The sequence below is a fragment of the Pogona vitticeps genome, chromosome 1 (assembly GCF_051106095.1).
Source record: "Pogona vitticeps strain Pit_001003342236 chromosome 1, PviZW2.1, whole genome shotgun sequence".
Classification (NCBI taxonomy): domain Eukaryota; kingdom Metazoa; phylum Chordata; class Lepidosauria; order Squamata; family Agamidae; genus Pogona; species Pogona vitticeps.
In genome coordinates, this window is record NC_135783.1 from 252,036,375 (window position 1) to 252,061,732 (window position 25,358).

At 39.9% G+C, this 25,358-nt stretch overlaps 1 protein-coding gene across 5 annotated transcripts in view; it reads left to right on the top strand.

Annotated features, from left to right (window-relative positions):
- Positions 1-25,358, top strand: part of LOC110074192 (uncharacterized) — a 141,937-nt gene that overhangs the window by 106,755 nt on the left and 9,824 nt on the right. For all 5 annotated transcript variants that reach the window (XM_072985597.2, XM_072985601.2, XM_020784175.3 and 2 more), the window contains 7 exons: positions 5,485-5,594; positions 8,220-8,268; positions 10,000-10,120; positions 11,189-11,283; positions 12,145-12,210; positions 20,562-20,661; positions 23,814-23,966. In XM_072985597.2, coding sequence (XP_072841698.2) covers positions 5,485-5,594; positions 8,220-8,268; positions 10,000-10,120; positions 11,189-11,283; positions 12,145-12,210; positions 20,562-20,661; positions 23,814-23,966 — 694 coding nt within the window. The remainder of the gene's footprint in view (positions 1-5,484; positions 5,595-8,219; positions 8,269-9,999; positions 10,121-11,188; positions 11,284-12,144; positions 12,211-20,561; positions 20,662-23,813; positions 23,967-25,358) is intronic.

A 25,358-nucleotide genomic window follows, 5' to 3' on the forward strand; every position in this document is an offset into this window, starting at 1 on the left:
TACAACATGGAACTTTTCCAGAAGTCCTTTGAGTGAATCACAGTTTTATCAAAATAATTCAGACAAGATATGCTTGCTGACCATCAGAAGTGTTCCTTTATGTGAGGTGACATAGGACAATGATGGAACAGGTTGTGCAGACTGTGGCTGATGGGCTACATGTAGCTTCTGAGGGCCACCAGTGGCCCTCAATCCTGTTCATCTCCCACATATTTCAACATCAACAAGAAAATCATGTGCCTGGAAGAGAGCGATTTGCTATTTAAAGGTTATTTGAAATAGCCTTTTAAAAAAGAGACTTTTCTACCCGGAACAGACCGTAGGGTGAAATGTTAGTGTCACGATTCCACATGGCCCCTGATTGTTTCACCAACCAAAGAGCTCACACTGCGTGTCTTTCAGCTGCCATGTTGATTTCATCAACAATACCTTTTATTAATGATAGATTCCAGGCCATATGTCATTTTAAAAGAGCCAAATAGACATTGTTTATCGATACAGGTGTTGACAGAACAAGCATTGTTAATTCTTAAACAAACATTCTTCTTTATCCACCCTCAACCACCATTCTCACGCCCAAACTCCAAAACTCTCTCAACTCTCTAACATTCTAATTCTCCATCTCAAAACCCTATCTAAACCTTATCTCCAGTCTTCCTCCTCCTGCTGAGTTTCTTATACCTCGTGATTCCACCCCTCCAGCACTCTCATTGCTGTATGTAAATAGCATATGAATATTCATGATCTGGGCAAACACCACAGTTCTTTACCTGGGAAATTGTGCCCCCTGAGGTTTTTGTGGAGTAATTTCCAATTTTGGATGCAGAAAATATGGTGGATGGATGTCAGGGCATCAAAAGAGATGCATTCTGTTAATATCAGGAGAGGAAAATGCCCCCCACATCCTCAGAAGTTGCCCATTCTGATTCATGTAATGATAAACCTGTGCCTTGGCTCAAGCCACAGCAGGGCGATTTGATCATGTTGACTGAAGTTTGATTCACATACAGTGAGGTCTTGACTTGAGAACTTAATCCGTATTGGAAGGAGGTTCTCAAGTCAAAAAGTCTGTAGGTCAAGTCTCCATTGACCTACAGTGCATTGAAAACCGATTAATCCCGTAACAGGCCGTTTTTGTTCCATTTTGGTTTTTTTCTGGTCTGTAAGTCAATTCTCAGGCTGCAAGTCAAACCTAAATTTTGCGGCCAGAGAAGTCTGTAATTCAAAAAGTCTGTAAGTCAAGCCGTCTGTAAGTCAAGGGTCCACTGTATTTCATATTGAAATCTATCTCTGAGTTCCTCTGGAGAATGACCATCTTAACGTCTGTGACAGAATGTCTTGACAGATTGAAACGTTCCTCTGCTGTTTGAATATTGACATTTCCAGTGGCCAGTTCTATACTGTAGTAGACTTCAGTGCCAAGTCTGTCTGCTTATTCACTCTGGTGATAATCATCATAAAACTGCAGAGCTGGAAGGACCCTATGGATCATTGAGTCCAGCCCCTGTCAAGGAGACCCAGTGGGGAATTGAACCCTCAACCTCTGGCTCTGCAGCCTGATACCTAAACCACTGAGCTATCCAAGAATTCACCATCTATGCCATTTATGACATGAAGGATTCATAGGCCTACTATGGTTGCTAATCTTTCAGTGATGTACACCATTGCTTGCAAACAATGCCCTTCTTCATTCTGCGTGAGGAAGGGCAGAATCTGTGCAAACTAAGAAATGAATAGAAATCAAACAGAAGTGGCAATATTTAAAAAAAAAACACCAGGGAAACATTTATCATTCAAGGACACTGCTACAGGTCTTAAAGTGGCAAATTTTTAATAAAGGAACTTGAAAGGTAGATTACAATGTGAAACAGCTGAACTGTGCTTCATTGAGGATCGTCCTATATCTCTATATTCGAAATATACAATGAGGTTTTAAAGTTACAATTCATCTATTAACACACAAATGCAAGCATATATGTTTTACAACTACAAGTGCAGTTAATCACCTTTTGTTGATAAGTACACTGTACATTCATCACTTCATATTCTACCACTTCTTCTCATTCATATATCCTCATAGCTACTATAACACTTCATGCATCTGATGAAGTGGATTGTAGTTCCATCTGTGCTGATTAGCTCATGGATTAAATTTGCATAAATGATACATAGGTCAAACTGAGGCTAAGTTACAGTACTAAATCTTAAGTCCTATTAAAATCTATTTTAAAAGGTAGCTACAGTGTAACTTCTCTGTTACATGCTGTGGTCCATGGGGTCACGAAGAGTCGGACACGACTAAACGACAACGACAATGTAACTTACTCTCCAGTGGTACCTGTGTACAATTGACCAAGTCTATCTAGTCCAATATTTTTCAAATAGAAAATGCATTATTTGTCGTAAGATGGTGCACCCCTATTGTAGCAGTTGTAATTTTAAAAGAATCATTCCTCCTATGTGTAACTGAGAAAGGAAAATGCTCCTTCTAAGAAGGTAATTGCCATCAATAGTTCTTATAAGCACTGGGGTTTTGTTTTTTAAAAAAATTCCTCTTTCCATTTGAATTCAGCACAGAAGCCCAAGTTGATAATTTTTTATTTATTTATTGGTATGAAACTTACAGGATATTAGATCAATATCTGTTTTTTCTGGAATTGCCCTGCTGGGACGATTGATTACCCATCACATATCATTGTCTGTCTTCAATCCATGAGTGGCTTTTCTTTTTTAAAATCAGGATATCTACCTCTAGTTTAGGCTTTCCTTGGGAGGAATGGCATAATCAGAACTGTTTTTCTAATCCTACAGAGCTGTCAGCATTGAACCGTGACAGTTATCACAGCCACCATGGAAAGAATTCCTGTTGTAAAAACAGATATATCATAAATGGAAGAGGATTACTTCCATTTCCTTTCTTCTGAAAGCCTTTTCTTCAAAGCTCTTTCCACAACTATCCATGGATCTTATGAATTAAATAATATAGATGCTTCTCACCAGAGCACATAGGGCATTTCCTATGCTTTTGAAAAGAGAGTTGTTTGTAAAGGAGATCAAACAAAAATACCTTTAAAATAAGTTTAAATGACCCTGTCATTACTCATTATATGGATGAATCACATTTAAAATAAATCAAACCCCAACTTGATTTTCATTTTCACATTTTAAATGAAGCTCACACCGTCCAACCGTGAAACGTCCACCACAGAGTAGAACTGACAACACCTGACCCTAACCCACATCCAGTTTGATGTGTGGTGGTCAAAAATCAGCCTGTTCCTTATTTCTGAAGGTTGGCAAAATTGAAAGGGGGGAAAAGGGGGAAAGGACAAAATATTGTAACCTCTTAAAGACTTAACATTTAATTCACTGAATTTTCATGGATCAAAATCCACTTCCTTAGGTACATGAAATAAGCTATTTGTATTGATATGTATTTCCATATTTGGGAAGGCATGACAGAGTAAAGATAGAGACATGGCTTCTTAGCACACTCAATTTATTTATAGCCTAGCTTTCTGTAATATTAGATATGTATAAAATAGCTGTTTCCCTTTATGTATTCAGTTTTCTGTCCTAGAAGTGATTATTGGAATTTTGGTGACAGGTAGACCTGTCTGGCAGACAGGCAGTGATCCTAGTTGTAGTCTGCAGTTTTAAGTAATTAACATCTTGGTAGTCACATTCCTGTATTAAGACTACATATTTACACTGAAACAAGTCTGTTAGTATTTAAGATGCCACAATCTTCCCTCTGTTTTCTCTCCCTCCCCCAACCCCTTTAATTTTGCCAGTATGCAAGCACAGATATCTCTTTGGAAACATTTAAAAATGTTTGATCAGTAAGAATTGTCAATTTTTCAGTATGATTTGATTTCTTAATTCAAAACAGCCGCCCAGAGTAGACTTCGTTCTAGATGGGTAGGATATAAATTTAATTAATTAATTAATTAAACAAACAAACAAACAAACAAACTGCCTTGTATAAATATATCTTTTACAGCTTAAAAGTGGCTTAAGATTCTGCTTGACTACAAAAGAACTTCACAAAATCAGCTATTACAAAATGTACAGATGATAGCAGGGTATAGAGTAATTGTGTGTAATATATGAGTAAATGATAGGAAGCAACTCTTATCCCAAACAAGGAAGGCCATTGGGACTTAGAGTTTTCTAGTAGCTACTTAGAAGCCGCACTGCACAGGTATGTTACTGGAATTTGCATTAAAAGGATCTATGCTAAAAAATTTCAGTGCCATTTTCAACAAAAAGAGTATTAAAACCAATCAAGTTTAGGTGTGAAACTCTGAATTTAAGCATACGATTAAGTAACAGTAACCAGGGCCTCAACTATTTATAAAAAGTTTTTTGCTGTTGACGATAATATTACTGTACTATTAATATTTGTCCTTTTACTAACCGTAAAGTCTAATCATCATCATGTGCCATCAAATCAATTATGATTTATGGCAACCCTTTTCAGGGTTTGCCAGGTAGAGAATACTCAGAAGTGGTTTAGCATTCCCTTCTTCTGGAGGCATCCTGAGATCATGAAACTTGCCCAAGGCCACACTGGCTAGCTCTTCCAAAATAAACAGTGGGGAAATGAACTCTCCCAACCTCTGCAGCCAGATACCTAACTCACTGAGCTATCCAGTCAATTCATAACAGTGGGAGAAGTTAAAGAAAGTACAAAAAACGCTAGCTTACAGTACAAATGCTGCCCTCCAAATGTTGCTGAACTCCCAGCAATCCTAGCCCACACCACCAATAGTGAGGATTGCTAGGAGTTGCAGTTCAACAACATCTGGAGGGCCACGTTTTGCCCAGGTCTGAAATACTGTAAAGTCACAGGCAGTTTAACTAAGCTCTTGAAGAGTCTGCAGTAAACAAGGAACTCATAATATAATAGGCTTTACATGGACATAATTCCCGGAAATTGGCTTTTCCATAATCCTACTTATCCTTGGTGCCACCTGAGGCCAGCAGTTAGCTCTTTATGATCTAGAAGAAAGTTGGAGTCAGAGGAAACATTTTCCATAAGAAAATATGGGAGCATAGGTTTCACTTGAAGCCAGTAAACCTTTATAACACAGTATTGATTTCCAAAAGGGGTTTTGACAGAATGCTTCATCAGAGATTCCTAGCAAAAAGTGAAGGATGGAGGAAAGATAAGGGAAAGAGTCCATGGTGCTCCCAGTGTTAGACTAGGCCCATTTTGTGGAGAAAACCTGGTGAGATGTACAACCAAGAAGTGCTGGAGTTGTGTGTAGGGTGGTCAGCAGTAATTCCGTTTGTAGTTTGCAACAGAAGAGCCTTGATGGACAGCACTAAAGGTTCTCTATCTGAAAGCACTCTTAAGATAATTTAATAAGAAATCCTAGTTCTTAAGGAGAAAGTGAGAAGGAGATTCTTCCACCTCCTCTGAATTCAGTTATGTCCTGATATATTAAAAGATACTTAATTCTACAATTCTTTCAATAGAAAATGAAAGAACAAGCAAAGAGTTACTCATCTGAAATCAAACAAATAGACCTGGATATCAATCGAACATTTCGAAATCACATCATGTTCCGGGATCGATATGGAGTGAAGTAAGTATGTTGTAGAGTACATTTATGCCACATTGGAATACAACTTTTATCCTAGTGCAACAAATGCTTGTTAAAATATTCAGTTTCAAAGTCCTGAAATTTAAAAAGAGAGAGTAAAAATCATAATCTGGCAAGGAAATGATTATTTGAGGGTGCAGTCAACAGGGAAATAGTGTTACTTTGGACCGCTTCTGGCATGCTCTCATACAAATTATTTCCCAGCAATCACATGACACACGGAACATTGCAAACCAGCTGGACTCAGATGTGTGCCCAACTTGGACCATCTTGGTTCAGAAGCAAGGATACTCTTTTGGGGGGCTGGGCTGGAGTTGTTCCTATGTGAACAGAAGGGTGACTTCTGCTTGGAGATCGCTCCCAGCAATGCAACCCTTTCTGGTGCAATCAAATGCTGTCCTTCCTTGCCATTTGATCACACCCCAAGATACATACTGATTAAGTATGCAACAAAGTACTGGATTGAGATTCTAGGAAAAAGCAGACTGTAGCAAATAAACATTGCCTCACAGAACACTGATAAAGATCCAGACACCCCTTTTCCCTTTTCAGAAGAAGGAGGAAGCCAAGATTTGAAAAAAGCTCTTGAAGACCTTTGAAGAGTTATGTGATTTAATTCCAGTACATTAGGGTGGCTTTTGTCTTGACAAAATGTGATTCCTCTGCAATTCCAGAATTTGTAAAATGAGTAGATTTCCTGAAATTTCTTCAGAAACAGCAGAAGAACTTTGGTCTTCTATAGTTCTTATTGCTGCTTATCTGTCTCTATGTCTCTGGAATTATACTGATAGTCTTTAGGTTTGTTGCAGTGCTTATCATGACTATCAGTAGAATCTAAAGGGCAAGTACTTCCAGCATGTTGTGACTGAGGAATGTGGTGATTAATTTCAGCTTTAAGCATAGTTTATGCACTTAAGTGTTCATAAGGTTCTTAACCTTCTTAACGTTGTGAACACTTGTAGTCCAAATATTGCTGTGCATTACTCATTTATGATTAAATAAATTGCCATGCATGTGGGGTGGGGTGTGTTTCATGCTGAGTGCAAAAAAAAAATCTGTTGTAGTATGATTACTATTTCAAGTGTCTGACCAAGCCCTCTCATTACAAAGATTTATGAACAGAATTTGGCAGATAGTTTTGATGGAAAAGCTGACAAATCAGGCCAGAATATATAAAGGGGAAATAAAACATGATAAAGTTATGAAAACCTATAGTACCATTTCAAATAAAGAGGAACATGCTATGGGAAATAATTTGGATTGTTAGTCTATAATCTTTAAGGAGAATAAATTTAGTATGTTAGGAGATGAAACTAGATGATTATAAGGTGATAAAATATGCTATAAGTAAGATGATTGTATTGTATTATAATTTAAGTTGACTTGTTATGTTATGTTTTCCATGAAATACATAGTTGCTTAGTAATTTGAGAGTATTGTCAGTATAAATTGTATAAATTTTTAAAAAAATCCCAATTCAAATATCTAAAATTGTTTATTCCTTATTAGAGCGGATATGAGCATATGTGCATCTTGTATGGTTTCTAATCAATAATATGTATGTCTGTAAACTGTTCATTTGATATTAAGATATTTGTTACTTTTCTTTGAAGAACAAATTTTGTATAACATCAAACCCTATGTATCTTTTTCTGCTTTTGTTTTCATTATGAAACAAAAAGAAGTAAGCCGTTGTGAGAAAGTTATATGGGACATATAACAAGTAGGTAACCATCACTGAGCTAGCAAACCTGTGCCTGACCTATGGCACTTCACAGTGCATCCTGTTTTATGAGGTTGCATGACTAAGAGCTCCTTTATACAAAACAGAACACTCCTTGTGTCAAGAAGGCTGAGCTAGAACCTGTTCTCCCAGCATGACATCTTTGTTTGGGAGCAATTTTCAGTGATGTGAGCTCCAGAAATGCAGAAATTAATAGAACCAAGAATCAGGTTTGCTATTTCCATGAAAAGTAGAACTGGGTCTGCATGGTTTGGAAAATGCAACAGTACCATTAACATCATACAGAATTAGCTTGCCAAATCCTAGGCAGAATACGTTCTCCCTTGCTAATCTTACGGCTTCTCTTCTGCTAAGCAGCCATTTCTCATCCTAAGACCATCACAGTGTTTTTCTAGTCAATGTGTTGCCTTCTCTGTTTCATATTGAATATTAAGGGTCTATACCAGTGGTCCTCAGATGTTCTTGGACTAAAACTCCCAGAAACCCTGGCCAACACACTTAGTGGGCAAGGCTTCTGGGAATTTTAGTCCAAGAATATCTGGGGACTCAAAATTAGGAGTCACTGGTCTATGCTATCAACAAAGAGCGTAGAAGGAAAGAACTGATAGACATCATTGAAATTTATTGGAGTTTGGAGTTAACTTGTGACAACATAGATAAGCGTCCTTGCTAAAGTATACCTGAGAGTAATGTCTTTGACATTTTGTAGTGGCCCGGTGTTTCTGCACTTTCTTGTTTACTCTGTAGTTATTCTATCACTCTTCAGAAATATGAGGAATTATTATGGCAAGAATTGCTGCTGAAAAAATGTCATGGGCCTCCCTTTGGAATTTTCTTATTATCTTTTTATTTTTCCGATATAGGCAGCAAGCTTTATTCCATGTCCTGTCAGCATACTCTGTTTACAACACGGTAAGAAGAGATTCTGTTAGAAACTGAAAAGTTCTGATTTTAGTTCTTATTTGGCAATAAAATTTCAGTTTAGCATAAAACTTTATGTTTAATTTGGCAATATGTACTTTGGGGCATGGTAATGCAATGCCCTGTAAGTCATTAAGTGCAGTAAAAGAGTTCAGTTCAACTAAAACAAGTTGGGTGTTGTTGATTTTTTTAACAGTTGCATACCTATGAGTTTCAGCTGCTATTAACAAAATCAGTGGTACTCTGTTTAAAAAGAGAATGTTTTTAAAAAAATCAGTTCAGGAGGCTTCATGCAGAAGGAACTTTAACAGATTGCAACCACGTTGTGGGACCTGCTTTTACATGAAGAGTGGTGCAGTCATACATACAAACCTATAGCTGTGCTGTTGTTGTGCTTTCTGAGTGGCTTCTCTGTGACTCTAGCTTGCCATCAAATGAGGATATTAGTTCATTCTCTTTGTGACCTCTTTTGCTGATTCAGTGGTAGCTTCACGGCTCAGGACTCCAATTTGTTACAGTCGGTTAACTCATTTCTAGCCAAAGGGCATAGAGGAGAAAATATGCTTAAATTAGCTACAGAATTTGCTGTTTCCATGTGCCAGCAGGGGAAGGATTAACCTAGATGATCCAAGCATACAGAGACACATTTTTTCAGTGTTTTACAGAAGGCAGTTATCCTTTCCTTTGAATGGGTTCCCCGCTAAGAATTTAAAGTGTGATTTTTACATCTTCTTGTTTTATGTAGTTATGCTTACAATAATTGTAATGCCATTTGAATTCATTTTGTAAATGTAAGAAGCGACTTGCTAGCTGCACTTTTGTGGTAATTTTATATGACACTGAAACTTCCGTCTTCTGCTTTAAGATTTTGGTTTCAATTATTGTTTATTGACTGGTATTGCTGTTTAGTCAGTTCTGATTGAAAACTTAATGTTGCAGTTGTTATATCATACAACAGAGGTTACCTGTGTGTATATATGATACAAATAATATCTTACATATATATTATATGCAAGAGCACACAGCAAAGCCATTGGAACTCTAAGCATATGTTGTGTGGAAAAGCCAGGAAACATGGAAAGATGGCAGTACCTGTTATCAAGGAGACAGATAAAGAGAAGCATGTTAAAGTCTGACAGGCTCTAGGACTAGGTAAGTGGCAGAGAAGTTTTAGCCCTTTGAGGAGCTCCAGGATCAAGTGTTATAAGTTGGAAATTGTGACATTTTTGTATTTTCCCTAAGGCACAAGATTGGTTAAAGTGCCTACTTTTGGAACCTTTGAGAAGGCAAGATTACTTGACTGTGTCTTGCAGTTGTGGGGAATTCTGAGATACTGTAGTATCATGATGGTTAAGGAGCAAGCAGCTGAATGTATGGATGTTGGAAATAAGTCCTAGTGTGTGACAGGGTTTGCTACATTCTTATTTAGTGAACAGGCAAGAAAATAGGCCGTAATCTTTCTTATAAGCTGGCCTTGCAATGAAATTGTGGCCTAGGTGGACTTCTGGTTTTTATGTGAACATCTGCTTTTTTGAGTTCTCCTTCAGCTGAATACATATGAATGTATAAATCTGCCTTGTATTGATTATTCTTTTAAAAATAACTTGGTACAAAATTATGTCACATTTTTAGACAGAAGTTAAATTTTGTAACTGCTGGAAGTGTAAACTACTGTGGAAGCTGATCTTGTGTAACATATCTCTGTGTCCCTGAATTTTTCAGGAAGTCAGCTATTGTCAGGGAATGAGTCAGATTGCAGCTATCCTCCTGATGTATTTAAATGAAGAGGATGCCTTTTGGGCACTGGCACAGCTGCTTACCAATCAGAGACATGCCATGCATGGTAAGGTTCCTCTGAAAAATGCTCTTATCCCTCCCTGCCACCAGTATTTTTCTATTGTCTTTCAGTCATATGCAACCGAGATTGTTCACATCAGTTTTGAGTTGTTCCATTTAAAACAGAGAAGGGTAACTCTGGTCCTCCAGATGTGATTGGATTGCAGCTCCCAGAGTTCCTCACCATTGGCTATGTCAGTCAGTGCATGTGGAAGCTACAGTCTGACAGTGTATGGAGAGCTACACTGTGCCTATCCCTGATCTAAAAATTAGGCTTCAGTTTCCTGCTTGCTTCTCACTCCTGTCTTATTTCTCACAATGTACAGAAGGGTCTCTTGATCCATCCAGTTAGCCCTCTGCTATGTAACCCTAAAATACTAGAGTCCTTTGGACTCTGCTTGAAATACATGGCAGAATGCAATTCTTAAGATTTCTGACCAGACACATTAGGAAATGTGGTTAGTTGTTTAAAGTTTCTTCACATTAGAACTCTTTTCATCATGCTGGAGCTTTAGGAAGAAGTAGAGAAAGGAGGGTGTGTGTTAGCTAATATATAAGTATAAGAGACAAAAGTTGGGGGGAGCACCCTTTGATCTCTTTGCATATGCAGTCTTTAAAAAAATTCTAGGCCTCCAGCACACCCTCTCAAAAGAAACTTCCTTGTGAGTTAAAGAGAAACCTGCTAGAGTTTTGTTATGATAAAAGGACAAGATATCACACTACAGAGAGCACTGCCATGCTGTACCAAAGATATGACACACTTGGTCCAAATGCTGTCAAATCAGTAAGAATCTAGTTAGCAGTCTTTGCTAAGCCCAGAGGATTTGGGGGGAAATAATAAATGCTTGACCTTCAGCCACAGCATCCTCCTTGGTCACGCATAGACTTCCAGATCTTGTCCAAATGCAAACTAGCAAAGATAAATATTGGCCTTTAATGCCATGTATCCCCTGCATCTTCCTGAGGTATCTTGGGAATTTATTATCTCCACTATGTTCCACATTAGCTGCTGATCTGTTCAGTCTTTTTTAAATTCCTTCTTATTATGCTTTTATTGTATGTTTTCTCTTCCAAGGATTTTTCATTCCTGGATTCCCAAAGTTGCAGAGGTTCCAAGCCCACCATGAGGCCATCTTAAACAAACTTTTTCCAAAGCTGAAGAAACACATGGTAATATTTTCTGTTGTTATGACAGCATTTATTATATACCTTTAATTTTATATCAAATTTACTGATAAATACTTTACCCATGCACTACATTCTTTTTCAATTTTTTATTGCTGTTATCAGAGACATTTGAATTTATCTAAACGTTCTCACTATGCCAACCTTTCAAGTAAGTAACGACAAACAAGGATACTCTAGATTAGCAGGACTAGCAGGTATTTCTCCTTCAAATTGGTAGTCTAGACACTTTGATTGAGGAGAGTGGCAACAGTGCTAATAGGAACAGGTTATGCCTTTCTTGGTTTATATTACATTTCCTGTTTTAAAAATTCCGCTGAGCTTTGACAGAATGTGTTGAGGATGTCTACCAAATATTGTAGAAGCTATAGTAGTTGAGCTTCTTTTTTGCCTCCCTATAGGATTTTCCAGCAACAGATCAGAGTAATTGTCTGGCCTTCCCAGTCTGTTTCTGAAGGATGCACTTTAATGGTTAATGACAAATAGTTCCATTTTAATATTTGTATAACAAATCCTATAAATTTGCAAATGACTATTTATAGTATTGTGTTTGGTAGTGAAGGCAAGAAGAATGCATTGATTGTCCAAGGTGGAGTAGAATATAAAATATAACCTTGTAAGTATCTGGCAAGAGTGGGCATTGCTTTGATAAGAAGTGAAGTCACTTTAACATAATGGATTTTAATTTAAGGAAGGGCAAGCAAAGAGAAGAGTATTTTGAATGTAAATTTGGGGACATTTGGGATATGACTGGTAGATATGAATGTTAAAACAAAATTTTCTTTTCAAATCTCCACTGTATTTGTCAAGTAAAATGAGTATTTTCCTGGTTTGATTCTCCCTTAGGACAAAGAGCAGATGTCTACAGGGATTTATACAACCAAGTGGTTCTTGCAGTGCTTCATTGACCGGGTACGGTCTTGCTTAACAACTTCAATGTCTTTATTTATTCTATATAACTTTTAATAATTCTGTTCATTTAAAATATTTTATTTTTTCACTTCTTAATATTTTCATGAACTGAGATGATGGTATAGTTTGAATGATAAGCAACAAGTTCTTCTTTGTGGCCACTGTGAATGGTCACAATTGGGTTGTTCTGCGCCTGCACAGGACATCTCAGAAATTTCTAGAGCTTAAAGGCATGTGATTAGTAGGACGTTCCCCTGTGGAGTGCATGCTCCACCCTCCCAATGTCCCCTTAGTTCCTTTTTGCTGCCACTTGGTTGGACGTATTTCGGAACTACAGTGGTACCTCACAAGACGATTACCCCTCAAAACGATGAATCCGTATGACGACGTTTGGCGACCCCTATTTTGCTTTGCAAAACAGTGACTCCTGTGGGGGAATTTCGCTGGACAATGATTGGGTCCATGCTTCACGGACCGTTTTCTCACAAGACGACGATTTAAAACAGCTGATTGGCAGTTCGCAAAATGACTTTCCTAAGGCCGATCTTCGCTGGACGGGTGTTTTCAGACCCGTTTTTCGCAAGACAGTGATTTAAAACAGCTGATCGGTGGTTCGAAAACGGTTTCCCTATGGGCGATCTTCGCAGGACAACAAGGTATTTTCCCCATTGGAACACATTAAACGGGTTTCAATGCATTCCAATGGGGAAAGGCTTTTCGCTAGACAATGTTTTCGCTAAACAGCAATTTCAATGGAACGAATTAACATTGTCTAGCGGGGCACCACTGTATAGAGCAAGTATTAATCTAACCAGCTATTTCAATCATTTCCTTTTATTTCTCAATCATCTTTGTTATTAGATGTTCCCCTGTAAATTATCTTTATCCTTTTTCAATTCCCATTTGCTGTTTTCTTCTCTTCCCGCATTTTTTCTCCCCCCCCCCCCAATCGCCACCTTTCTTTCCCTTCTCTCCTACTTTTATGGGCCCTCCCAGGGCCTTTCAAGCGGTGTGTGCTCTGCACGAACAAAATCCCTCTGACAGATGGCCACAATTGCTGTCTCTTTTGCTTAGGGAAGCGACATCAAACACACTTGTGCCCCAAGTGCAAGAAGCTCAGTAAGCCCACCTTGAAATTACGCTTGCAAAGGCTTTGATCTTACCTTTGGGAGAGGTCCCTTAACCCAACCTCTATGGCTCCAATAACATCTCCGAATCTGCTAGAAACCACTTGTTCCATATCGAGCCCAGTGACTCTACCACCTCAACAAAAGGACCCTTCGAAGTCTGCTTTGAAGTCGAGGTTGACTTCCACCTCGACAGCTCCAATCCGTCTCGATGACTCATCTAAGAAAAAGAAAGGTAAGACTAAGACTAAGAAAACTTTTAAAACCCACAAAATCAACTCGAATTGATCCACCTCAGCCGGTGATTCCTTCACCCATTCTCGAGGAATCATCACAGACGCCCCTCCTTTGATCTCAGATAAAGATGACCCAATCATAACACCGGCTCAGGTTGCAGCCTCCATAGCTAGCCTCTCGCCGAGTACTGTCCTGTCCGCGACTGATGTTCACCCCACCCTGGCCTCGGCCCATTCAAGTCCTCGATCATCAGGGTGGGCAATACCTATTCAGATTTCTGGCTCGGAATCCTCTCATCATTCTTCCCACAAACACTGAAGAGACGACACCTCTCTCCAATTCAATATACCCCCTCACATCGAGAATTATACTCTTATCCCGAGCCATCTCAATATCCAGCCAGAGATGACTATGCAGACTGATATTATTACTACAACCGTTACTGTTCTGAAGCCCTCACTGAACACGTCTATTATGATGAACTGAGGAGAGATATGCTCCTTCACCAAGATATTCACCTTCCATGTTGCCTTCACCACCACGACATCAACACCGTTCAACATCTGCTTACCCTACATCAACTCACCATCCGTCGGCTCCTGCAAAATCGGCCAGAATCTCAGCCACGAGCCAAGTGAGCCAAGCACTCCCGACATCACACCTCACTCCAGGTTAGTACCACCTACAAGGGGCCTCCTCCCCCCTTCCTGACACTGAACAGTGCCCGGTATCAATGCCTACCATGCATCAACTACCTCTACCATTGACATTGGATGCCAGACCACCACACCAATCATCTTTACAATCATCCATTTCTTCTCAAGAGTCAACATCCAGTATATCCCACAAATCACCCTCTAATCTTCCTGTGGCAATCCCCCTGGTTGCCCCTTTATTTCTTTGGGCTCCACAAAGTTAAACACACCTTTTTTTCCCCTTCTTTTCGCTGCCACCAGGTATTTCTCCTAATACCACTACAATTCCCCCACACAGGAGCTGCTCATATAACTTAGGAATCAGGGGTTTGATCAAATATTTGTTTATTAATGAACAAAATCATAAGGAGAATCAAACATATAACAGTTTCAGGTGTGCATATATTAGATCATGTATTTAATCACTGGTAGTTTTCATGTTATGCTTATGTGTTCAGTCCTGCCTGTTCACTGTGTTTTACTCTCAATATTCCTTTCTTAACCTCTTTTTATCTATTCCTAAACCCTAGCTCTCTCCACATCTTCTTGTCCCTAATTCTTTCTCTTCCTATCTCATTCCAACTGTCCTTAACTGTCTCTTCCAACCCCCCAACCGTCATTCTGACTCCGCCCGTCCTGCTCTATCCTCTGATTGACATGCAGGAATGATGTCATTTTTTGGGTTCCACTACACTTCCTACCCTTCCTTCTGATGTTGGCGAGAACCATCCTCCATCCCCATCAGAGGATTTTACATCTTATTCCCAGCTGGTCCTGCAAATGGCAAAATCCTTATAGCTCAACATTGAGGAGCCACCACCTCAGAAAAAGGATCTCATCTTTGATGACCTGAATCTAGGAAAAACGTCACCTCGTAGTTTGAGCTTTATTCCAGCTATGCTCGACTTAGTTAAAGAATAATGGGACAAACCCCCCTCTTCACTTCAGATTTCACGCCGCATAGAAAATCATTATAAAACTCACGGTCCAGACACAGCTTTCCTCTCTAAACATCCCATGCAAAACTCTGTCATTGTGGAATCCAATCAATCAAGAGCACGTAACAAATAATGTGTCGCTCTTATCAACCGAGAAGGAAGAAAACTTTACATTCTCGGAAGACGGCTCTACTCTCTTACTTCATTTATTATGAGAGTTGCTAATTATTAAACCGCAATGGGCGTGTATCACCGCCAGCTCTGTGATAAAGATTCTACCTATTATTCAGTTGGCTCCAGACACCACCAAAACAGAAGCCCTCAGTATACATACCAAGGCTTCCACTTTGGCTAAACAGCAAAGAATCGTTGCCTGCCATACAGCAGACACAGCCTCTAAAGCTATGTCCACCTCGACTGCCTTGAGGGGCCCACCTGGCTGCTATCTGCAGGCATTTTAGATTACATCAAAATGGGATAGAAGATCTTCCCTTTGATGCTGCCTCACCTTTTCAATGCCGAAACGGATGGGGTCATGAAAAATCTACATAAAATTCACAAAACCACACGCTCCTATTCCATTCAGCAATCTTACCGTTTTCAGCGTCCTTAATTCCGAAGACAACCCTTCTATCAACAACAGTTTCAATCATACCAACAACTATATCGACCATTCAGACCACAGGTACTGGACAGATCCTACCCAGCCCCATCTACATCTACCATACCTTCCTTTTGATCTCAACAGCCACAAGCAAGTTGACAGCTCTTTTGACACCCACAGAAGAAGGGTAAGCAGTATCCATAAACCCCTTCTATCTACACTTCAAACCAGACTCCATCCTTTCATCTCAGCTTGGCACTGAACCACTAATGATCAGTGGGTTCTTTCCATTGTCCAAAACGGCTACTTCATTGAGTTTCTACATACCTGACCATCTGGCATTGTTAGGACCACCCCCTTCTCATTAGCCCTCCGCGAAGAAGTTTCCCTTCTTCAAAAACAGGCCATACTCATAGTCTCTTCCCCTACATCACATGAGGGATTTTTCTCCGGGTATTTTACAGTTCCCAAAAAGGATGGAGGACTCCGCGCTATCCTTGACCTCATATTTTATTGTAGGCATCCTTCAGTCTCGAGAGACTATGGTATCGTGCTCTGTATGGAGGTCTTGGAACAGTGTCTTGTGTGGCTGAGAAGGCCAATTCGAGAGTGACAATCCCTTCCACACTGGAGACAAATCCAATCTGTCCCCTGTCCAGCTCCCTGGTTTTGCTTGTTTTGGGACTGCCTCTTTGCCTCGGTCTGCTGTACAAGTGTCTCTTCAAATTGGGAGAGGCCATGATGCACCGCCTGCCTCCAGGCTGAACGCTCAGACGTCAAGGTTTCCCATCTGTTGAGGTCCATTCCTAAGGCCTTCAGATCCCGCTTGCAGATGTCCTTGTAACGCAGCTGTGGTCTCCCTCGGGGGCGGCTTCCCTGCACTAATTCTCCATACAGGAGATCTTTTGGAATCCGACCATCAGCCATTCTCACGACGTGCCCAAGCCAACGTAGACGGCGCTGTTTCAATATTGTATACATGCTGAAAATTCCAGCTCGTTCTAGGACTAGCTTGACCTCAGAAACCTTAATAAATTCATCCAACCCAGATGTTTTCAAATGTTAACCCTCAACACTATCATTCCTCTCCTTTCACAGGGAGACTGGTTTGTTGTCATTGACCTTCAAGATGCCTACTTTCCACATCTCTATTCATCCACTTCATCACAAATTCCTATGATTCCGATTCTACAAAGTCTCATACCAATTCTGCTCTCTCCTGTTCAGGCTTTCCACAGCACCGAGAACTTTCACCAAATGCATGGCACCAGTTGCAGCTTACCTTCGACTGCAAGGTACCATTTTCCTGTATAAAGACGACTGGTTAATAGTTGCTCCTTCTTATCATGACACAGTCAAAGCTACCCAGCTAACTCTAGATACTCTTCAGGATCTAGGTCTCAGAGTAAGCCTTACCAAATCTCACCTCAAGCCAACACAAACTGCCACCTACATCGGGGCATATTTAGATTCCCTTTGAGCCAGAGCCTTTCTCCCCCAAGAGAGAATCACCAAACTGAAACAAGCCATCCGACCATTCCGACCTTTAGCCTCGGTATTGATGCATCAAGCCCAGCACCTCCTCGGGCTCATGGCTTCTAACACAGCCATTGTCCAACATGCAAGGCTCAAAATAAGATCCCTACAGTCATGGTAACTATCTCTGTTTGATCCCATATCAGACCACCCTTCCAAATGTCTCATAGTAACATAAGAACTTGCCAGTCAACTCACCTAGTGGACATTCCTGCCTCATTTGATAGGTAGGCAAACCCTTCCAACCTTTACAGCTTTCCATACAAGTCACCACCAATGCCAGCACATCGGGATGGGGAGCCTGCTGTTGGCATCACAAGATACATGGTCTATGGACAAAACAAGAAAAATTATTGCACATCAACATCTCGAACTCTTAGCAATCATCAGAGCCTTCCATGCCTTCTTACCCCTCATTGCAGGACGAGCAGTACAGCTAGCTACAGACAATACCACAGCACTGTACTGTGTAAACAAACAAGGAGGTACCCACTCCCTTTCGCTCTTGTATCTAGCAATCGAACTTTGGGAATGGTGCTACCTACACCACATTTTCCCATCCACGTTTCCAAAGATGACAACCGTCTTGCACACCGTCTCAGTCCTCTTCCCACAAGGACACATGAGTGGGCACTGAACGACAAAGTTTTCAACTTTCTCTGTCACCGATGGGGTATTCCATCCATCGATCTCTTTGCCTCCGAGACCAACACCAAGTGTCAACAGTATTGCTTCTGAGCCTGTGTCGACACAAACTCACTCGGAGATGCCTTCATGATAGACTGGATCGGAGACCTACTTTACCTATTCCCCCTGATTCCACTCATTCAACAAACCGTCATTCGGCTTCAACAATTCCCTTCTGATGCTATTCTCATCGCCCCATGGTGGCCACGTCAACCATGGTTCACCCATCTGAGATTGATGTCGACCGACATGTTCCATCTCCCACCGATCCCCAACCTTCTGACCCAGGACAACGGATTTACCACCCCGATGTAGACTTTCTGAATCTAACAGCATGGAGGATAATCTTGCTATACGAAACGTATTAGATCGAGCTATAAATCCATATACCCTAAAATTATACCGAAATAAATGGAAATCTTTCCTCTCCTTTGCCCATTCTCAGAACTTACCTGCAACACCAGTTTCTTTGAAGATCCTGCTTACCTTTATCTTCTATCTCTTTCATCTCGGACTATCCCATTCTACCTTAAAGGTTTATACTTCAGCTGTTGTAGCCCATCAGCCTTCTCACTCTGATTCAGCAAGATTTTTCTCCCACCCAACTGTAAAGAAATTCCTCAAGGGACTCCAAAATATTCAGCCCCCATAGAAACACCCTCTCCCACAGTGATCCTTACAACTTGTCCTCAGCGTGCTCACTCAACCACCCTTCAAGCCAATGGGTACTTGCAATCTTAAGTTACTTTCTCTAAAGACATCATTAAAAGGTAAAGGTTCCCCTTGACATTTAGTTCAGTCATGTCCAACTCTAGGGCACGGTGCTCATCCCCGTCTCCAAGCCATAGAGCCAGCGTTTTGTCTGTAGACAGTTTCTGTGGTCATGTGGACAGCAAGACTAGACACAGAATGCCGTTACCTTCCCATCGTGGTGGTATCTATTTATCTTGTCTATTTATCTACTCGCATTTATATGCTTTTGAACTGCTAGATTGGCAGGAGCTGGGCCAAGCAATGGGAGCTCACTCCGTCTCGTGGATTCAGTCTTACGACTGCTGGTATTCTGACCTTGCAGCACAGAGGCTTCTGTGGTTTAGCCCGCAGCGCCACCACGTCTCCTAAGTACATCATTCCTTATAGCAATAACATCTGCCAAACGTGCCAGCAAACTTGTGGCCCTCAGATCAGATCCACCTTATCTTCAATTTCATCCAGACAAAGTTACCCTCTATTTTGATGTATTGTTTTTACCCAAAATTGTCTCTGAATTTCATCTCAATCAACCATTTTTACTAATTTTATTTCTGTCTCCTTCCACACCCCTCGAACGCATGCTCCACATGCTTGATGTATGACGCTCTTTGGCCTTCTACATTGATAGGACAAGGTTATTCAAGAAATTTCCAAGATTATTCTAATGTTATCAAGGTCCTCATAAGGGTGCACTAGTTTCACCCCAAACAATATATTGTTCAAACTATATTGTTGGCCTATGAACTCTCGGGCAAGACACTTCCCGAACATTTGAAAGCTCATTCTACCAGAGCATTGTCAACCTCTACTGCTCTCCACCGTGGAATAGAGCTTCCACATATTTACCATGCAGCTGCATGGTCTAATCCATCGACTTTTGTGAGACACTATCGCCTTGATGTACAGGCAAAAAATGCTGCTGCTGTTGGTAGAGCGGTCCTGATATCTCTTCTACCATGATGTCCCACCTTCCGGTAAATGAGCTTGTCAGTCATGTGTGCATTTACAGAGGCCACGAAGAAGAAAGAGAGGCTACCTACCTGTAACCATGGTTCTTCTAGTGGTCCTCTGTGAATCCGCACATCCTACCCATCCTACCCTCTGTCCATCACATTGTCTTTTTTAATACAGTCCTTTGACAGCAGCGGACCCTTACAGAAACTAAGGGGACGTTGGGAGGACGGAGCATGCACTCTATGGGGAACGTCCTACTAATCACATGCCTTTAAGCTCTAGAAATTTCTGAGATGTCCTGTGCAGGCGCAGAACAACCCAATTGTGTGGATTCGCAGAGGACCACTAGAAGAACCGTGGTTACAGGTAGGTAACCTCTCTTTCTGTTATGCATGGAATTTGGGGTTGATCAGGTTTTCTTTCTAATATTAAAGTGCCAGAATACAAACCATATTTATCTGAATTTACCTATGGGATGTAGAGTAAACAAATGGCCATATATGTCATGGAGATGCCTTTGACATGTGGCAACCTAGTAGGGTTTTTAGGGTATGAAATGTTTAAGACATGGTTTATTATTGCCACCCTCCAGCAAGCTTCCATGGCTGAGCAAGGATTTGTACTGAGGCCTATTGAATTTTAGTCTGACAATGTACCACTATGCCACACTGGTTCTCAGTGAACAAATGTCACTTAGTCTTGAATGTGGTTTGAAAATAAATACTGGCTTGATATTCGACATTTTGCTTCTGTACGTATGCCCTGTGATTTCTTTCCAGAAGCCTAATTTTTTAAATTATTCTTTTAACATTAAAAACAGACTCCGTTCACTCTAACACTACGGCTTTGGGATATCTACATCTTGGAAGGAGAGAGAGTTTTGACAGCAATGGCTTACACCATCCTCAAATTACATAAAAGTAAGCTGCTTGAATGAACTGTTCATTGCAAATGATTGAGGCCAAAACCATGAACATGAGGTCCTGTTTTCAAAGACAAGAGTCCCAGAAGAGGTTGTGTTGCATTGCCCAAAACATAAAGAGGCAACTCTTGGCCTTAATATTGCAGTATATTTTTGTTTAAATTGTTGGCTTTGTTTATTTGTGAAGTTTTTTTTAAAATTAGATTTGGTTCTGTGTGCTTCCACAGCAGTTCTTGAGATATGCTTTAGTGCTGTGTCTCCTAGGTTATTTCATGAAACCAGAGTGACAGCAAACAGAGAAACATGTACATAATTCAACACTCTCTGAACTTAAAGGAAAGCCATTTTGTTTGTAATCAAGGAAGTAACACTAGATTTCACCACCAAGTATTAACCAACCATGAATAGAATCTAATTTGAGGATCAGGTATGCCAGTCCTAAGAAGGAATCAGAAACATGGTTCTACACTTCCTATCTCCAAAAGAATCAAACATACTATAGAATAATTGCTTTATACTGAGATAGCACTGGTTTATATGACTTCTGTACTACCCTGTTTCCCCGAAAATAAGACCTAACCTAAAGACAAGCCCTAGTATGATTTTTCAGGATGCTGATTATATAAGCCCTACCCCCAAAATAAGCTCCAGTTACGTGAAACCCCACCCTCCACCATTGTGCAGCATCCAGAAGAAGATGACATGACTGTATTTGAATGAATGTAGATTGTTGTATATGGAGAGAAAACATCCCCTGAAAATAAGCCCTAATACTTTTTTGGAGCAAAAATTAATATAAGATTCTGCCTTATTTTCAGGGAAACACGTTATATACCATCCATTTTCATTTATCACATAGTAGTTACTTTGTATTCTTTCTGTACAAGATGAGTTCTTCATGTCTAGCAGTTGGGAATGATTGATTCCCCATGCCATTGGAGATCTTTCTTTTTAATCATTTGCAGTGGTGTGTAGGAAATAACATGACAGATGTGTAAAAATGAGTCATCCTATGAAGACAGTTACATATGTAATACATTATACAGTGTTCTTGACCTGGTACTTCCTGAAGAGATAAAATGTGTCTGGTTGATATCACATCAGACTACAAGTCAGGCTCACATTAATTAACTGATTGATAATCTATACCAGATAAAATACAAAATTCTGTACATGCTAGTTGCATCTGGGAGAAGGGTTCTAGTGTAGATATCTTACTGACATTTATTTTTCTATGTACAGGGTACATCTTTTGCATAGGTAACATTTTATTGTCCCTATGGCACCATCCATGGCTTTGCTTACAAATGCATTCTATATCTGCTGCATAATGGCATAAACTGGTGTACCCTGTCTCTGTGATTAAAAAAACCCTGAGTGAACCATAATTTGGGTGGCATTCACTTGTGTCTAGACAGTCACTAAAGGTTACCAGATGGTCTTAGCTAGCTGCTATTTTGTGCAAACCCCTCGCACACATTAGGAAAAAAAAAGTCCTGCCTTCTGCTTTGCATTCTTAACACTTCCCATATATGAAAAAAAGAGGATGGCTTGGAAAATTAAACAACTTTCCTGAAATCTAAGGGATGAAACAATAATTTTGATTTAAAGTGTTCGTTTCTCTTAAATGTATTTTTCTTTTTGGATATGAGAGACCATAGAAGAAGGAAGGGTAATTGGGAGATATTTTTCTGACAAATTCCACTGTGGGACAGCAATATTAGTTTGTAATAGCAAATGCAAAGAAGAATCTTGAGGCACTCTAAAGAGTAACAAAATCATTACAGTGCTTTTTGAAGGTGTGAGCATTGAACACTGGACAGACCATAGACCAGACTATTTGTCATGTAAGGGGAACAGTTTGTTCAGAACTCGGTGTAAGCCTCTATGCAATATTATATCGGCAGTGGGGAAAAAGAGTAAACAGAGAAATGTGTGATGCACAGTTCTATACGTGTAGTATAATGTGTATTAAAAAGAGCTCACACCCCAAATTTCATTTACACTTTTACCAAGTAACAAATATGTACACATGAAGCAGCCTTTCACAATATTTTTCTAGTTGTGCCCCCCCCCTTTATAATAGCCCAGCCACATTTGCATAAAAAGGTGGGACGCACACTGTTGAATGCAGGACGGAATTAAGGCAGAATTCCCCTGGTGGACACTGGCCAACACGGCAGCACTCCTTTCACCAACCCTAAAGCAGGCCAACAGCCCAGGAAATGTGGAAAAAATTCCACCTACCATAAAAATAAAAGCAGGAGAGAGGAAATTTGTGAAGCAGCTTGCATAACTGGCTGGGAATAAATGGCATTGAACTAATTTTCAATAAAAAAATAATCATGAGCTCCTTGGGGGCCATGACTCACAGGTTGCAAACTGGTGACATAAAGGCTAATATCCTATTGACCTCCTGAGTGGAAGGTACTATTATTGTAGTGATGTAGGATTGTGCTGTATGGACAAGTGTTGCTGTTTCCATGAAGAAGGCCTGTCCTCTCTTGTGTAATGGCAGACCTTGTACATTTATTTTATTTATTTATTTATTTATTTATTTATTTATTTATTTATTTATTTATTTATTTATTTATTTATTTATTTATTTATTTACCCCACCCCTCTAGACCATGTCTACTCAGGGCGGAGTACAGGCATAAAATTGTGCACTAGTATGCTGGCAGGACTTCCTGCTTGGTGGAAGTTCAATATGATGCTCGCCAATGAGTGTCTGAAGCTAGAGATGTAAATACAGTTGCTTTCACATGGTGTCTGAACACAAGCCATAAAATTTGATTCCTGAGGCCTGTACATTTTTGCCTGGACAAAAACCACTGTGAGAGACTGAGTTTACATCAAATGTAGAATGTAGTTTTACTCCCTCTAGAGGTATAATATCTGGACAGTTCTACATAGGACTACAAACATTCCTGCACCAGGCATTGCTTTAGTCATGCAGAGGTTCTGATTAATTAGAAATAATACAATAGTACAGTTACCTGTACTAAACAGGAAACACTACACAAATTTCATATTTTATAATGTTACCTTTTATCTAGTAATTGCTACTTCATCATGATCAGCATCATACAGTAGAAAATGGAATCAGAATCCTTATGATATCTTTATTCTGCTGAATCTTCTGCTTAGAGCGCTTACTGAAAATGACCCTGGAAGATCTGAGGGAATTCCTGCAGGAAAAAATTGCTGCTTCCTTGCTGTTTGAGGATGATATTGTGGTTGAACAATTACAAGCATCCATGGCTGAACTGCGCAAAATGAAATTTGACCTTCCACCACCAGGTAAGGAGAACAGGGGTTTTGTGTGTGTGTGTGTGTGTGTGTGTGTGTGTGTGTGTGTGTGTGTGTGTGTGTGTGTGTGTGTGTGTGTGTGTGTGTGTGTGTGTGTGTGTGTGTGTGTGTGTGTGTGTGTGTGTGTGTGTGTGTGTGTGTGTGTGTGTGTGAGAGAGAGAGAGAGAGAGAGAGAGAGAGAGAGAGAGAGAGAGAGAGAGAATGTGAATGGTCTTCTGTGAAACCAACCTTTGATTTTTCTGGCTCAGCAGAATTCACGTTTAGTTCCTCAGGTGTGCTTCACGCATCATTCCATCTTATAACTCTATGTGAGGAGAAGGTTATCCCTGACTATATGGGGATGTGTGAGCACGAAGACAAAGCCCTTTCAAAAGCTACAATTCAACCAGATAAGCTCTTGGGTTAAGGGAACAGGAAGCTGAATCTGTTAGGGGAGGGACAGTAGAGCACATGAATGATGCACAAAGCTACTGGTCGAAACCTTGGCTTTTTCCAGGGTTAAAAAGATTTCTTTCTACCAGCCATTTTTGACACTGCTAAACAGACTATTGCCTGTTTAAAGTATCTTAAGTTCCTAATAAAGAAGCGATTGGTAGGGATTAATTTTGTTTTGTTTATTTAAAAGATTTCTATTCCATCCTTAATTAAAAATTCTCAAGGTAGTTTCCAGTGGCCAAAATCGTGTTGTCTAGCTGTGCCAGCACAACAAAATTGACATCAGTGGCAGATTACTGCTAATTAAAGAGCTGCTACTTTGACTTTGGGTTGTGGTAACTTATGTGGAACTTGTGTACTCTGTGAAATTCAAGCAGACACTTTAATTAATAGCAATGTGCCACTGCTGGTGATGCCATTCCTGCTATATCAGTGTAACTATGTAAAAGAGTACCAGCCATTAACTCATAAAATGGAAACAGCAGTAATCAATAAAATAGTCTGTAGCATGAAAAGGCAATACTAAGAAAACATTTGCAGAGAAATAAAACTACATCAGAGGCAAAAAGACAGTAAAAACTTATTTAATTACATGGCAGCTATAAGAATTGTTAAATTATAGGTGCTTCTTTGGGAAAATAGATCCAAGCTGTCCTGCAACACCAAAATTGGGACTTTTGGCTGTTTTGAAACAGACACAGATGCATATTTCCAGTTGGTGTGTGGCCTGAAGAAGTACACTTGGCCCACAAAAGCTTGCTGATTGTTTGCTATTTTTAAAGTGTTCTAATAAATCTGTCATGTCTCCTGCACTTGTATTTTGGGAATTATGTGTCTTGGTTGTATGGTCAGTATTGCCTTTAGTGTCTGACAGTTATCTACATTAGTGAATCTAAAAGTGGGTTTATTCTTCCATACTTAAATACGTTGTAGTCATTGTCTCCCCAT